Below are 15,924 nucleotides of genomic sequence, written 5' to 3'. Positions count from 1 at the left end.
TTGAATAAAGGAATGGATTTTGTTAAAGAATTTTTGAGATTGCAGAAAGAATTGTTGGAAAATAATGAAAAAGTTCTGTCAAAAATGTATAATTTGTTGCTGGAATGGGAAACAAAAGATGAGGAAGTAAAATCTGTAATGGTATACCGGGCAAAAACAGCTTCTGGTCTGTTTTCCACTCAGAATGGCAGTGCCATATGAGTTGTCCTCATAAAGGCAACCGGTTCGGGGCTGCTCTGGGCTGTGGGGGAGAGTGTTTTGGGCTCAACACCCCCCAAAAAAAATCCCACAGAAGAGTGGGACTTTGAAAGGATCCGGCGGAGTGAGGTAACAACCTCCCTACAACCTGCAGCGGGGGGACCCACGGCTTGAGTCCGCTCAAGGAAACATTGCGCTCGGCAGCCAAAGTCTCAAGCCACCACCAAAGATAAACAGATCTTCCAAATAAGGTAACATTACAACAAGAAATTAGAAAAGAAGATCTGGGATGCAATTAACAATTTGGATGAAAACAGAAACTAAAAAGGAAGTCAGCTTCTGTTCTCTGAAGGTCAGGCTCTGCAGCGGAAATTTGTGAATGAGAAGAGCCTCCAGGATAAATTTTAACCCTTTCAAACTGCAACTTAGAAATACTTTAAAGATCTCCCTTCTGCTGGAACGTGATTAATTTAACTGAACTTGAATTACTGAACTTTTGAGAAGGGGAAGTGCACAGCTATATTAAGGATAGTTTGAGTTTTTGAAAGTAAAAAAATCACCTTGGAATTCCACAATTGGAGCCGAAGCCAAGCAGGAGAACACTCAGCCAAACTTGGGGGTACCCCAAGGGGGGCAGAGTGCCTGGAATAGCTGGAGTTTTAAATGTGGAACTTTAATCAATTGGTGGAGACCAGGGTGCAGCATTTCTCTTTGATTATCTTTGTTGCTCATTTGGATTATAATGATATTTGGACTATAATGATATTTGGATTATTCTTGCTATTATTCTTTTTTGCTTCTAGTCAGCAAAGACCAAATTGGAATTACAATAAGCACCAAGCTTGACTGGATTACAAGTTTACAATTTTACAAGTTGAGAATAACGTTTCAATACCAGAACTTAAAGATCGACCTGTTGGACATCCCTGTAATAAACAATTTGCTTTATGGGAGAAGTTATGGAATGAGGATTTAAAATTTATAGCCTGCTGTACGTTAAAAGAGAATTATATGAAAATGATGTATTTGACTCCTACAAGACTAGCAAAAATGTATAAGAACATATGTTGGAAGCGTAAAGTTAAAGAGGGTACATTTCATCATATGTAGTGGACCTGTAAAATAGCTAAAGCCTTCTGGGAAATGATTTATAATGAACTGAAAAAAATGTTTAAAATAACTTTTGTTAAAAAACCAGAGGCCTTTTTACTAGGTATAATAGGAGAAGAATTACCGAAGGATAAGAAAGTACTGTTTATGTATGCAACAGCAGCGGCAAGAATACTATTTGCCCAGAGATGGAAAGAAGAAAGAGCCCCATCGAAAGAAGAATGGATAATTAAGATGATGGACTATGCAGAGATGGCAAGACTGACCAGGAAGCTCAGGCACCAAGAAGATAACAAATTTAATAGAGAATGGCATAACTTTATAGAATATATTAAAGAACACTGTAAAAATCTAAAAACGTTAGCAGGATTGACATAGCACTTGTAATTTAAAATAAAGTACAATAATTTGGATAAATGCAATTAGATGCAGTTAAAAAAGGAAGCTACATTTTGGAAGCCAAGGGAGGGGTGGAGAGAGGTTCAGGGAACCCCATAAAGGTACTGATATGGACTATGGTTTAATGTAAACGTGTGTGTGTGTGTGTGTGTGTGTGTGTGTGTGTAAAAAATTGTTTTTTTCTTTTTGAAACTTTGAAAAGAAGAAGAAGGAGAAGGAGAAGGAGAAGGAGAAATACCCCCCCACACACATCCTTATGTGTGGGAAACCAGCGGGACAGGGAGAAAGTTTGGCTAAGGCCCTTCACCCTGAATAATAATAATAATAATAATAATAATAATTTATTATTTATACCCCGCCCATCTGGCTGGGCCTCCCCAGCCACTCTGGGCGGCTTCCATAGAAACCAAAAATACAGTAAAATATCACACGTTAAAAACTTCCCTGAACAGGGCTGCCTTAAGATGTCTTCTGAATGTCAGGTAGTTGTTTATCGCTTTGACATCTGCTGGAAGGGCGTTCCACAGGGCGGGCGCCACTACCGAGAAGGCCCTCTTCCTGGTTCCCTGTAGCTTTGCTTCTCGCAATGAGGGAACCGCCAGAAGGCCCTCAGCGCTGGACCTCAGCGTCCGGGCAGAATGATGGGGGTGGAGACACTCCTTCAGGTATACTGAAACACTGCTTTAAGTTTATTTGTCTCAGTTAACCTGAGGTAGGGAATATTTTTCAGCCCAAGGACCACATACCCTTCTGGACAACCTTCCCAGGGGCCATAGGCCAGTGGAGGCCAGGACTCGGTGGAGCAACAAATGCAAATTATGCCTTGGTATGGCAGGGCAAGTTTCAAGGCTATGCCTCTTTTTCCTCTCTCTGGGCAAACAAGAGGCACCTCAGAAATCAAGGGCACATTCCAGACCTATAAAAACACATAAGGTACAGAACAAGGCCACTGAGGGGTGTCGCTTGGGGGAAAGGGTGTGTGGTTGCACAACGATGACCACCTCACCCCACTCTGACCAGTAAGCAGCAGCAACCCACCAGTTAGGAAACTAGTGAGCACTCCTGATGAGCTGCTCCTAATTGCTTGGCACCTTTTTGAGGGGAGAGGGGGGTCGGCAGGACCCGGGGCTCTCTAGCAGAATGCCTGCCATTAAAACAGGTGGCAGAAGTGTGGGGAGAGCTTGCCTGCTTCAGGACCCTTCTATGGTGCTGCCCTTCGCCCTCTCAACCTTTCCACCCCACCCTAGGGGACAATGGCAGCTGTTCACTTCTGAAGGCAGTAATGGTGTACCATCAGGAGACGGTTTCAGTCTCTATTGCCTCTTAGAAGGCTGGGAAGTGGCTAGCATAGATTAGATAGTTTATCTAACAGACAGCTAGATGAACCTTCCCCAATCTTGAGCCCTCCAGAGGTTTTGGACCACAACTCCCACCAGCCAAGACCAGCATGGCTGTCCTATCCTGGGACTAGTGGGAGCTGTAGTCCAAAACATTGGGAGGGCACCAGGTTGGGGAAGGCTGATACTGATAAAATAACCAGGTTTCGGCTTAGCACCATGCTAATGATGAACGAAGCAACAAAGGCTCTTACACAGCATCGGTACTCATTAAGCAAGTGCCTGGGCAGTGGCATTGTCTTGAGTTGTCGAAGAACAGTCCTAGGCTGAATCCCAGCAGCTGTGCCACGATCACAGAGAAGGTCTCCAGCGTGATCCCATTTTCATACTAAGTAAGAGCACATGAACATTAATGGCCAATAGCTATGAATTACTACCATTACTACTACTACTGCTACTACATCTTTATTGTGCAAGGGGGCTTTAAAGGGTACAAGAGTACAGGCCTTTGCCCCAAGGAGCCTGGGTTTAGAACTCTGCTTGGTGCTTTGGGCAAAATCGCTACTCAAAAGCTTCTTGTCAACCTCTCCCAGGAGCCTTCAGTTTGCTTGCAAGCTGAGACGTCAGGGACAGGAAGAACACAAAAAATGGCAAAAGCAAGAAGAAAAAACTCTGAGGACCAGAACTGTGTGTGGCCTAACAATTGACCTTGTAGGAAGATGGGGGGTGGGACCTAGGGAGAGGCGTGATAGCATTCACACGCACAAAGATATCCCCTTCACAAGTAAAACCCATGGGCCTATCTCAGGTGTATTATTAAGTATTTGGCCTGAGCTTTGGTGAGGTGTTAATAATTTGTTCTTCCCATGCTATTCAATGTATCTGACCCTCACTTTCCTAACTGCTCAATGTATCTGACCCTCACTTTTCCTAACTGCTGGTCTGCTTCTTTTATAAACTGGATTTGCTGCACTAAAGCAACACTTCTAGGAGTAATAGACAAATAAAAACCAACAAATCACCAGTTCTGGAAGGTGTTCTCAAAGAACTCAAAAGTGAAATTGCCGCTCTTCTAAAAAAACAACCACACCCATAACTTATCCCTCAGATCAGTCTGTGGACCTGAGGACTGGAAAGTATCCAATGTAACACCCATTTTTAAAAGGGATCCAGGGGGGATCCTAGAAATTACAGGCCAGTTATCTTAATGCCTGTCCTGGGAAAACTGGTGAAAAGTTTTGTTAAAGATTAAAAAACCAACAAACTTTACTGAAGCACAGCAGCATGGCTTAAGCAAGTCCTTTCTTACAGACCTATTGTGAGTTCTTTGAGAGCGTCAACAAACATACAGATAAAAGTGATCCAGTTGACGCAGTGTACTTGGACTTTCAAAAAGCTTTCAACAAAGTCCTGGTACTTCACCGAAGACTTCTGAGTAATAATAATAATAATAATAATAATAATAATAATAATAATAATTTATTATTTATACCCCGCCCATCTGGCTGGGCCTCCCCAGCCACTCTGGGCGGCTTCCATAGAAACCAAAAATACACTGAAATATCACACGTTAAAAACTTCCCTGAACAGGGCTGCCTTAAGATGTCTTCTGAATGTCAGGTAGTTGTTTAATGTCAGGTAGAGTAAGCTTAACAGTCAAGGAATGAGAGGACATTTCTACTCCCCACCCCCACCCCATGGTCTCAAGGGTGCTCAGAGTACCCAGCAATTATTTACAGAAACATCCACTTCAGCTGTAGTCGTGTGTTTAACCTCAGGTCTAGTTTGGCCCAAAGTTTTCAGACATCACAACTTTTAAGAAATCAAGAACAGTTCAGCAAGTGAATGAGCACAGTACATGCAGTCTTACCATGGCAATTGCTGCAGAAGAAGGTCTGTGGCACATCTTTCTTGCAAATGTTGACCCCACAGAATCCCCCCTGTTCCTGTAGCTGGGGTGAGGAAGAAAGGATTTATGCTTTTGTTGCAATTAGCACCTTAGCAAAAAGCATAAAAAGGAGCACTTCCTTACATAACAGCTCTTTTGGGGGGAGCAGGGGCAGGCATCTGTGTGCTTTCATGGGATGCCTCTTCAACACCACCCAAAAACCCACATGGGACAGCTGCGCATTTCTGCATTGCAGGAGGTTGAACTAGATGATCTTCAGGGATCCTTTCAGCTCTACAATTCTGATTCTATATAGCAGAGGAGGGAAGGAGTGACCTGTCTCTTCTCTGCCAGCCTGCTCACTGTGTGGACCTCATTATCAGAGGGATTGACAAAAGATAGAACAGGATTTCCTGACAGATCTGTCTCAAATGTTTAACAACAGCAGCAGCAATGGGGGGTTTGCCACCTTCTAACAGGCCACTTTCACATCATGCATTTCAAGGTACCACTTTAAACAGTCAGTGCTTCCACCAAGTAATCCTGGGAGCTGTAGTTTGTTAAGGGTGCTGAGAGTTATTAGGAGTCATTAGGAGATGCCTAATCCCCTCACAGTAAAAAGGATATACCAAGAACTCAGGCCACAAGTTTCAATATAAGGAATAATTCCTACTCGAGAGTTGAAAAGAAAAACGTGTATATTCTGCTAAGACGCATGTCGAAAAAGACGCATGTCGAAAAAGAAACATAAAAGAATTAAATGATACAGACTTCCAACAGATTTATAGCCCTCAAAAAACCGAGGTGTGGAACCAAATATCATGATATGTGTTAATACACTTTAGAATGTATATACTTTATTATATTTATGATCTATGGTATTGAAGAACCTGTTTTATTTTGACATATTATTTGATATTACCAGCTGAAGAAGGCGTTTACTCCGAAACAGGGCCCTGTCCTGGTCACCACTACTGAGTCGTACATCTGATTCACACTCCGGATACTCCTTTTCGGCCCTATTTGATTCTTTATTCTGATTCTATATAATATGGACTCCTTTTGACTGCCATTGAGACTTGTACAAAATAATTGTTGTGTACTGGTATTTTATGTACCTTTATACTATATCACTGCATATTTGAAACTACATTATTTCTGTACTTAAACGTTTTACCTTAAAACTACTGCACTTACACGTTGTGTTTAAATTTACCATTAGCTTCAAACTGTTATTCTTAGCAGAATATACACGTTTTTCTTTTCAACTCTCGAGTAGGAATTATTCCTTATATTGAAACTTGTGGCCTGAGTTCTTGGTATATCCTTTTTAGTGTAATCCCCTCACAGAGCTACATATCCTAGGGTTCCCTGTGACATGCGATTGACTCTGTTCTCCATATGGTTCTCCAAATAACTCTCACCACACTTAACCAACTACAGTTCCCAGAATTCTTTGGTGGAAGCCATGACTGTTTAAAGTGATGCTTTAATTATGTGAATGTAGCCTGAGATTGCTGAGATGAAGAAAGCTTGGGTGGCTTATACATTTAAAACTACTATGTGCTTTGCACACAGAAGGTCCCAGGTTCAGCCCTCATCATCTCCATTTACATGTACCACTCAGGATCCTTCTTCGGAGATTCCCAGAGAGGCACTGGCAACCAGGGGTGTACAATACTGGGCTCAATGGACTTAGCTTCTTACCTGCATCCAGAGCTCAAGGACCACAGCTCAGTGGCAGAGCACCAAAGTTCAATCACTGGAAGCATCTCCAGGTAGCAAGCAGGTGATGGGAAGGAAACCCCTTCTTTGCCTCATGTCCTGGAGAGACGCTGCCCATCAATATAGACAACACTGATCTACATGGACCAGTGCAAGTCCATATAAGACTGCTTCCCAGAAGTCCTTGGATACTTGCTTCCCTCACATGCCTCTTTGCTACCAACCATGTCCCTCCCTCACATGCATGGAGCCCCCAACTGTTTGGACTGCTCTTCACAGCCCTCTCCCTCTCTCCTGCCTGCCCAGCACTTTGGCCATGTTGTCTACTCAGGCAACACCAAAGGCTTTAATACAGGCATTCTTTAATAACGGGGGGCACACACTCCTTACACAAACAAGAATGCAACATCGTGGGGTCGTAGAGCAAGGTGGACCAGTTTCCAGTCCACAAACTTTTCCAGTAACTCATTGGCTGTCCCTGTGGTGGAGATTTTATCCCTGTCTTTCCAAAACTCCATAGAGGACAGTATAATCTTCATGTTGAGTTTGTAAAACATCTGAAAATAGGAGCAATATGGTTAAGTTCAATAGAGGCCACAGGCTTTACATGTTCAGACTTCAGTCCCCAGCTGGAGGAATTATTCTTCATCATCATCTTATTATTATTATTATTATTATTATTATTATTATTATTATTAATACGCCGATCTGGCTGGGTTTCCCCAGCCACTCTGGGCGGCTTCCAACAAAATATTAAAATACATAGTCTGCTAAACATTAAAAGCTTCCCTAAACCCTAATTTCCTATGGAATTATTTACCGTATATGCTGCTTTTTTGAGTAACATCCACACAATGTTATACAGAACATAGTGTTTTTTTGTTGAGGGGGCTGTGGGGGTTGGACAAGCTTTTGGGGGCAGAGCCAGGAGACATGAATCTGGGATGGGTTCATTCATTCATTCACATGAGGGGTGACATTTTTAAAAACTGACTTTTCTCAGTTTTATTTTATTTTGTAATATTTTTTTAAAATATCCATTCCAAACAATATTACAAAAATAAGATTGATTAAAGTATAAATATATACTGGCACACACCCCTCTACCTTTGAACAGTATTTCAGGATTTGCATGACATTTCTTTAAAGCAAAAGATAGTAAACAAATAGAATAACCTTCTGCTTAACATAATATTCAATCTGCCATGTTAGATAATACTATTTTTCCTTTACAGCATTCATTGTTTTTAGACCTACAAAACCAAGGCTCCACATTTCATTATCTTAATTTTGAGTAACCTTCTTCCCTTCTTATTTTCCCTTAAAAGACCAAACCATTCTAGATGTAGCAGCAACTGTTCTACCAGATTCTGGACTTTTTATAAATATATTTAAATAGATCTGGGCTGTTGTGCCCAGCACAACTTTGACTCAGGCTGTTTGTTGCCATTGACTTACCGTGTTGATAAAGCTGATGAGCTGAGTGATTTTCTTCATCACAACATCTTCATCTGAACCCATATAGTCATACTGGGAAAGAATAAGATTCTCTCATTAGCCATTGCATCAGGCTCACTGAAGATGCTCTAAGCCAGAAGCCACCACATTTTCTGGGCCAGGATACACATTTCAATGTGCTGTGGCTGTCAGGCTCAGGATGGCTGCTGGTGCGACATCTAAAACAGAGCAAGCAAGAGCTGTTTGACAGTGGGACAGACTAGCTTGGGAGGTGGAAGAATCTCCTTTTCTGGGAAGTTTTTAAACAGAGGTTGGATTCTTTAGCTGTGGTTCCTGCATTACAGAGGGTTGGATTACATGACCTTTGAGGCCCTTTCTATGACGACAAAGGTGAGTAAGATTATGGACTTCTTCACGACCCTCCCCCTCTGCAGGGAGGTGGGATCCAAATGGTTTCCAGAGAGTGGTAGGGGATGTTTTATCCCATGTTGATGGTCTCTCAGCTGATTCCCTGGTGGCCCACTGGAATGCGGAGTTAACCAGGGCTATTGATTGTCTGGCTTCGAAGTGCCCTCTCTGATTGCACAGAACCCAGATAGCCCCTTGGTTTTCCCCGGAGCTGAGGGGGATGAAACAATCGCTGAGATGGCTAGAACGCTGGTGGCAGAAAACTCATTCTGAATCTGACTGGAAACAGGTTAGAGCTCGGGGGGCCACCAGGGGGCGCATTGGAAGATGGCCGACAATAACATCTCTCCGACCCACACGAGGTAATTAAGAGGCTGATATGGGAGGATGCAGCCCCCCTGGCCCCCCAAGGGAATGGGGGGCACTGCCTTGCCTGCTGTGTCCATAATTCACCCCCGGATTCGAAAGAAGGGGGTGAGAGCACTAGGCACAAAGCCCTCGGGTGGGTCGGCTCTTCCAGACGCTGTCTCTGATCACGCACTGGTTTGCAACAGCTCGAAATATATAATTGGATAAGAAGCAAATGCACATATTTCAAGTGAAGATCGGGAGTAAAGACTGCTAATTAAAGGGATCTCTGTGATGTGGAGCAACGGGCTGGATTCAATAATAAATCAAGAAGAAGTCTCATCAAAGGATCGGTATGTCGGAGTGAGACTGAAAAGAGGGGGGGGGGCTTTTCTTTTTTTTGTCTTATGTGAGTACCCAATAACCCTCCCTCCTAAGAAAGAATAGTTGCAAATTACTGATTACAAGCAGGAGGATTAAGAACTGTGTGGAAATTAATTACTAATCAAAGATATGGCTTGTGGAACATCGAGAAAAGAAAGAAGGTTCTCTGTGACGCAGTTAGAAATAGAGGCTGTTATGGCAGATCTGTCCGCAGAAGGACGGGGAGGAGGACTATGGCTCGTAACTATATTGGAATGTGAGTTCGGCATGGCAGGGCCCCCTGAAAAAAATTTATGAGAGCGGCAGGTCTGTGGAAAACAGAACAGACTGTGGGAATTGTTTTGTACGGAGTGTTGAAATGATGTCTGTTTATTTTGATATGACTCTTGGACGAACGTAAAAGCCACACAGGATAACAACGTTTGTTTTCAACCTGCTTGTGGAAACTATCAGAGATCACAAAGAAAGGAATATATGATAACAACAAGAAGATGAGGAAAACAACAAAGAGAAGATTGAATAGAACTGGGACTATTATTTGGTCAGAACTATGTCATCAAAGCAGCAGCAAGAGAGATATTTGGATCCCGTTCGAAGCTTGAAATATGGGTACCCCCAACAAAAATTTTAAAATTTGGCTATGTGTCAGAGGCTCAGGAGCAGAAGAGCAGGGGAGAGAGCAAATAGAGAGCGGAGGAGAGGAATCAGAGGGGAGCGTAGGGGAATATGACAGTGGCCCGAGAGATTCCATGAGCTTCTCCAGCGAATCAGAAGATTCCCAGGAGGGGGCGCCTATGATAAGGGCGAGGCGAGTCCCAGGGGGGACGCTCCATAAACAAGGAACCAGAGGGGACTCCCAAGGGAGTAGCGGAGGATCAGGACCAGTTCCCCCACCAGAGCACAGTGGGGGGGAAGAGTCACATGAGTCAGGACCAGCTTCTCCTCCAGCGGGGAGAGAAGATGAGTCAGGGGTAACCACGCCCCCATCGGGGAGTGGGGAAATGGAGGGAAGGCCAGGTCCAGCTAGCCTCCCCGAAAGAGGGAGCAGTGACACAAGTGTAACGGTCAGAAGGAAAGTGGGAGGCTGCGCGCGCGCGCCAAGTTCAAATGTGGAGGAGCGCGGGACAGCAGAAAACCCGGATTGGGAGCCAGGTCCTAAAGCCCGAAGGAGGGGAGGAGAAGAGTCGGGGGACTCAGCGTCAGAAGAATCTAGGAGGGCTGAAACTCCGACTAGCAGGAGGACCCAGAGAAAGAAGGAACAGAGGAAGAGGTGGAGTAAGGCTAGAATCTTAAGCTGGTGTCAGGGGGGAGGAGATTCAGATGGGACTTCTACGGTCTGAGGCATAGATGTAGCGTTGCGCGCTGCGCGTCTGGAAATGAAACTGAACTTCAATAAAGACCTTTTTACTTGAGGAAGAAGCAGCGTTGGTCTTGTGTGAGCTGGGACCTTGGGCAGCGCTGACACTATGTAATTTGGAATTTATATGATTTGGAATTAATGTGATTTGATTGGCCTGTTAATAAAAGTTATTTTCAAAAAAAAACCCAAACAAACAGGTTAGAGCTCAATGTCGAGCCTACCAAGTGGTGATAGTGACAGCCTCTATTGTTCACCGCCTCTATTGCATCTGCAGAAAACAGCAGGAGGCGACTCCTTCAGGTGGTTCATAATCTAATGGAACCACTTTCACCATTGAGGCCTGGGAAGGGCCCCAAGATCTCCTGCAATGATTTTGCAAAGTTTTTTGCAGATAGTCGCTCAGATTCAGAAAGAGGTAGACTCTACCTTGGGAGCAGGGCCAGGGCGGGAGAGTGTTAAGAGTCCTGTCTAGTCAAATTGCATGAGATCAATTCCAATCTGTTACTGCCGAGGATGTGGACAGGCTGCTTGGACAACTGAAACCGACCACCTGTCTCCTTGATCCCTGCCCTTCCTGGCTTATAAAAGCAAGCCAGGAAGGGCTGGGTGATGGGCTCTGCGGGGTGGTGAATGCTTTTCTGTAAGGGAGCCTTCCCAGATCCACTGAAAGAGGCGGTCATTAAACCGCTTCTTAAAAAACCATCTTTAGACCTGGCCAATATGGCCAACTATTGCCCAGTCTCAAATCTTCCATTCTTGGGCAAGGTGATTGAGCAAGGTGGTTGCTCAATAACTCCAGGCATGGTTGGGGGATGTGGACCATTTGGATCCCTTCCAGTCGAGATTCAGGCCTCATCACGGGACTGAAACTGCCTTGGTCACACTGGTTGATGATCTCCGGTGGGCTAGGGACAAAGGTGAAAGCTGTTTCCTAGTTCTGCTGGATCTCTCAGCAGCCTTTGGAAACATCAACCATAACATCCTTCTGGACCGTCTTGAGGGGCTGGGAGCTGGGGGCACTGTTATACAGTGGTTCCACTCCTTCCTCCTGGGCTGTGTTCAGAAAGTGGTATTGGGGGATGAGTATTCAGACCCCTGGGCTCTCAGTTGTGGGGTGCCTCAGGGTTCTCCCCCATGCTTTTTAATATCTATATGAAGCTGTTGCGAGAGATCATCAGGGGGTTTGGGCTGGGTGTTCATCAGTATGCGGATGATACCCAGCTCTACCTCTCCTTTAAATCAGAACCGGTGAAGGTGGTTAAGGTTCTGTGTGAGTGCCTGGAGGCGGTTGGAGGATGGATGGCGGCTAACAAATTGAGGTTGAATCCTGACAAGACAGAAGTACAGTGTTACCTCGGGTTAAGTACTTAATTCGTTCCGGAGGTCCATTCTCAACCTGAAACTGTACTTAACCTGAAGCACCACTTTAGCTAATGGGGCCTCCTGCTGCTGCCGAACTGCCAGAGCACAATTTCTGTTCTCATTCTGAAGCAAAGTTCTTAACCTGAAGCACTATTTCTGGGTTAGCGGAGTCTGTAACCCGAAGCGTATGTAACCCAAGGTACCACTGTACTATTCTTGGGGGACAGGGGGCAGGCGGGTGTGGAGGACTCCCTGGTCCTGAATGGGGTGACTGTGCTTCTGAAGGACCAGGTGAGCAGCCTGGGAGTCATTTTGGAAATCCAGCCAGATGGGCGGGGTATAAATAGTAGTAGTAATTATTATTATTATTATTATTATTATTATTATTATTATTATTAATGTGTGGAGAAAGTGGGCAGAGAGCTTTTCCTCCTACTCTCATTATCCAAGAACTCAAAATGTTTCCCCTCCACTGCCAGACATAGGAGGCTGGGAATTGCCCACGTTTTGTCACACTAAAATCCTGCTTGAAGGCTTCCCATGGGCATCTCGTTGGCCACCATGGGAACGGGATGCTGGACCCAATGAGTCTTCTCTTCTTATGTTTGTATATGAAGAAAGAACATACTTCTGAAAACCTTGTAATGAAAGCTTGAAGTGATGTACGTGGTGGGAGGGGGTGGGCAACAGGGAGTCCTTCAAATAAACCTACCAATCCCTTGGCCACAACTATGTGCATTTCCACATATCTCGTGGTGCTGAAGTTAACCTATTGTAATTCAAGAAAGAACATACCATTACTGCACTCATACTAACATCATGAAAAATTCACAGGTAGAACTCTAAATGCTGCTGAATCAGAATTCAAAATGTAGGTGAAGTATCTGGCAGATTGGGGTTGCATCAAAGCCTGGAGAAATGTGGGGTGGGTTCCCAGGCATTGGTCATACTGGCTGGGGCCAGTAGGAACTGTAGTCCAACATTTGGTGGGGGAGCACAGCTTTCTCATGGCTCAGCTAGGAAGGCCAATAGCCTGATTCTCTATTCTCAACATGTTCATTCAAAAGAATTATTTGAGAGAAGGCATTACTGTTTAAACTGGTATCATAGTATTTTAAATGTATGGTGTGAATGTGGCCTAAGACAAGGATGGGGAATGTTTTTCAAACCGAGGCCACATTCCTTTCTATGCAACCTGCCAGAGCCAGACACATAATTAAGCCAAGGGCCCATTAAGCAGCCAGGCAAACAGCTCCTCCAGCAAGGCAGAGCCAACTGCACTTGGGCCCGCTTTCATAAGGTTTTAGTTGGCTCCACCTCTCTGCAGAGACAACATCTGTTGCTTTAGCAAGGCCCTTTGGAGCTGTTTTTCACTGGACTCTGCTGACTTCCTTAGATGTGGACAGCATTTTCACCCTTTTATTTCTTGATTTTGGAGTCTCCCTTTAAGGTTGCAATCCTGTGCACACTAATCTCAGTCAAAACAGTGGTACCTACTTTTGATGAAACATGCACAGAATTAGGCTGCAGAGGTGAGCATCACACACAGCTTGCTGGAGACGCTAAGCTATGAAGCTGCTGCTCAGAGAGCCAGCAGGGCATCATAACTGTCAGTGTGAAAGCTGAGAAGAAGAAAAGCAGTGTTCTGCCAGAGAGTATATGCTTTCTAGGTGGTCAGAAAAGGAACAGCTCTATTGACGGGGGCGGCGGCAAGGTTTTGCTCCTGGAAATCAAGCAACAGGCTTGTGGGACCTGCAGTTGCTTTTAGGGTGCTACTTAAGGCCCATATTGCTTTCTCTGTTGACTGTGGGCTCACCTCTGATCTGCATCCACATGTATATGGACAAACATTTACAAACACTGAAGTCTTGGGGCGGGCACAGTTCTCGTCGAAAGAAAGCTGGCCTTGAAAAGGCTTCTCCCAGGAACTCCTACTGCTTAGGGGAGGGGGGAGGGAGGGAGGGAAGGAGCATGTACATGCATAGGTGCACGTATTACTATTTTGTTTTGGATCTATACACACAATTTTCTTTGAAGAAAAAAAAGCACTCACTGGTATTCCTGATTCTACCCTTGGCGTTATTCCTGAACTCCATCTAATGGAATAATTCTGTTCAGAAAGTGGACGCTCTGCATCTTCATATTCAATCTGATAAACAAGATGCTGAAATCCAGAAGCAGATTCAACTGGCTCAATTCCGTAGCTGCTGTTCTCAAACTGCAACAGCCCACTGGTAGGAGGAGATAAGGTGGAAAAGAAGCCCCCCACCCCAAAAAAATGTTGATGGTGCAAACCGTGACTTGGTAGCCCAAAGCTAAATTCCCATTTCAGTCCAATGCAATGCTTCAGCTGGTGGGCAGGGAGTTCAATCCTACTTTCTGCAGGGACTGGCTGTGTGAGCAGCCAATCCCACTGTGTTTCTACATATGACCTACCACATATGGCATCAGCGTGGAGCACATAGGCATGGTTCATGGGGAAAGGCGTTTAGGCCAAACAGTAAGACCTAGTGGGCCAAATCTGGTACACAGTCTGGGGTTAGCCCATCCCTAATATAGAAGCTGACATGGGATGGAAATAATCCCACTTGAAAGAAAACTGAAAAAGACAGCCTTTTCCCTGAGTACTAAACAAAAACCACAGAGCCCAGGGCTTGCCAATCAGAAGGTTGGCAGTTCGAATCCCTGCGACAGGGTGAGCTCCCGTTGTTCAGTCCCAGCTCCTGCCCACCTAGCAGTTCGAAAGCATGTAAAAGTGCAAGTAGATAAATAGGTACCGCTCCGGCAGGAAGGTAAACAGTGTTTCCGTTCGCTGCCCTGGTTTCGCCAAAAGCAGCTTAGTCGTGCTGGCCACATGACCCGGAAGCTGTCCACGGACAAAACGCCAGCTCCCTCGGCCAGTAAAGTGAGATGAGCACCGCAACCCCAGAGTCGTTTGCAACTGGACTTAACGGTCAGGGTTCCCTTTACCTTTACTGACTAGAACACCCGACTATTCTGTTGTATCAGGTGTGCATGTTATGGCAATCCATATTAAATGAACAGATCCTCAGTGTGTGTTCAGAGGAGCTATTTGGGAAATGTATACTTCAGACTGCATGTAACTGGTGAGTAGAAAATGTTGATATATGTTAGTTAAATGTCAGTTATAAAAGGGAGTTCAATTTATACCTTGACTTCTACCATGTGTGTGTTTGTGAAGAAGCTGATTCATCCATGCCTAGTTATACTTTGCCACTCTGGCTTATTAAGCAGGATGTCAAATTTCAGTGGGGTCATCCTTGCTCAAAGCCCTGGAGTGCTCTGCAGGCAGCTGAACTTGGGACTAAGGAACAAAGGGTTCTGTTCAAGAATAACACATATGTCTCACCTAAGCCCAAGGCAGGTGCTGAGCATCACAATGGAATCAGTATAGCCTTCAATGTAGCCTTGATAGTAGCAATTGCGCTAGAAAGAGTAATCAGAACACTTTACCTACTACCAGGGGGCAACTCAAAAGTGAAATACATACACTGCTATATGAAATCCAATCCTAGAGCACACAATTCAAATGAGAGGTTAACAGGCTAAATTTGGGGTTGTTACCTAAAACCAAACTATGCAGTTACTCACCTTTCCTCTTGGGCTGACCAACTGCAGTTTCCCTTCTGGTCACAGTCAGGGTTGATGCTCATGTGGACAGTCCATTGAAAGCTGCTCCAGCAGCACCATAGAGAGTGGGGTATCTAGGCTTGTTTACAAAAACCCTCAGGCTGAGTTTCCTGGTGCCACGTACCCACAAAGAACTGATTCCCCACTAGCTAAGGTTTCTGGATATGTGCCTGCTCCATCAAGTGGGGAAAGTGTGTGGGGAAAGTGGAATGCAAAAGCAGTGGGTGAGAAAGGGTGAAGTGTCAGAAATAAAAAATTTCCAGAAATGTGTGTGTATGTGTGGAGGGGGGTATTTC

The 15,924-nt window shown here is 44.7% G+C and overlaps 1 protein-coding gene across 10 annotated transcripts in view; it reads right to left on the bottom strand.

Annotated features, from left to right (window-relative positions):
• Positions 1-15,924, bottom strand: part of LOC128402497 (disintegrin and metalloproteinase domain-containing protein 2-like) — a 48,749-nt gene that overhangs the window by 29,161 nt on the left and 3,664 nt on the right. For 6 of the 10 annotated variants that reach the window (XM_053366664.1, XM_053366666.1, XM_053366670.1 and 3 more), the window contains 7 exons: positions 15,348-15,424; positions 14,031-14,208; positions 12,690-12,746; positions 8,116-8,187; positions 7,048-7,214; positions 4,915-4,996; positions 3,299-3,432 (listed from right to left, as the gene is read on the bottom strand). In XM_053366664.1, the coding sequence (XP_053222639.1) occupies positions 3,299-3,432; positions 4,915-4,996; positions 7,048-7,214; positions 8,116-8,187; positions 12,690-12,746; positions 14,031-14,208; positions 15,348-15,424 (767 nt within the window). Of the gene's footprint in view, positions 1-3,298; positions 3,433-4,914; positions 4,997-7,047; positions 7,215-8,115; positions 8,188-12,689; positions 12,747-14,030; positions 14,209-15,347; positions 15,425-15,589; positions 15,708-15,924 lie in introns of all 10 variants that reach the window. The other 4 variants (XM_053366672.1, XM_053366669.1, XM_053366665.1 and 1 more) reach the window with 4 other exon arrangements.

Source organism: Podarcis raffonei, chromosome 15, assembly GCF_027172205.1.
Source record: "Podarcis raffonei isolate rPodRaf1 chromosome 15, rPodRaf1.pri, whole genome shotgun sequence".
Classification (NCBI taxonomy): domain Eukaryota; kingdom Metazoa; phylum Chordata; class Lepidosauria; order Squamata; family Lacertidae; genus Podarcis; species Podarcis raffonei.
This window is presented reverse-complemented; position numbering and strand designations above follow the sequence as displayed.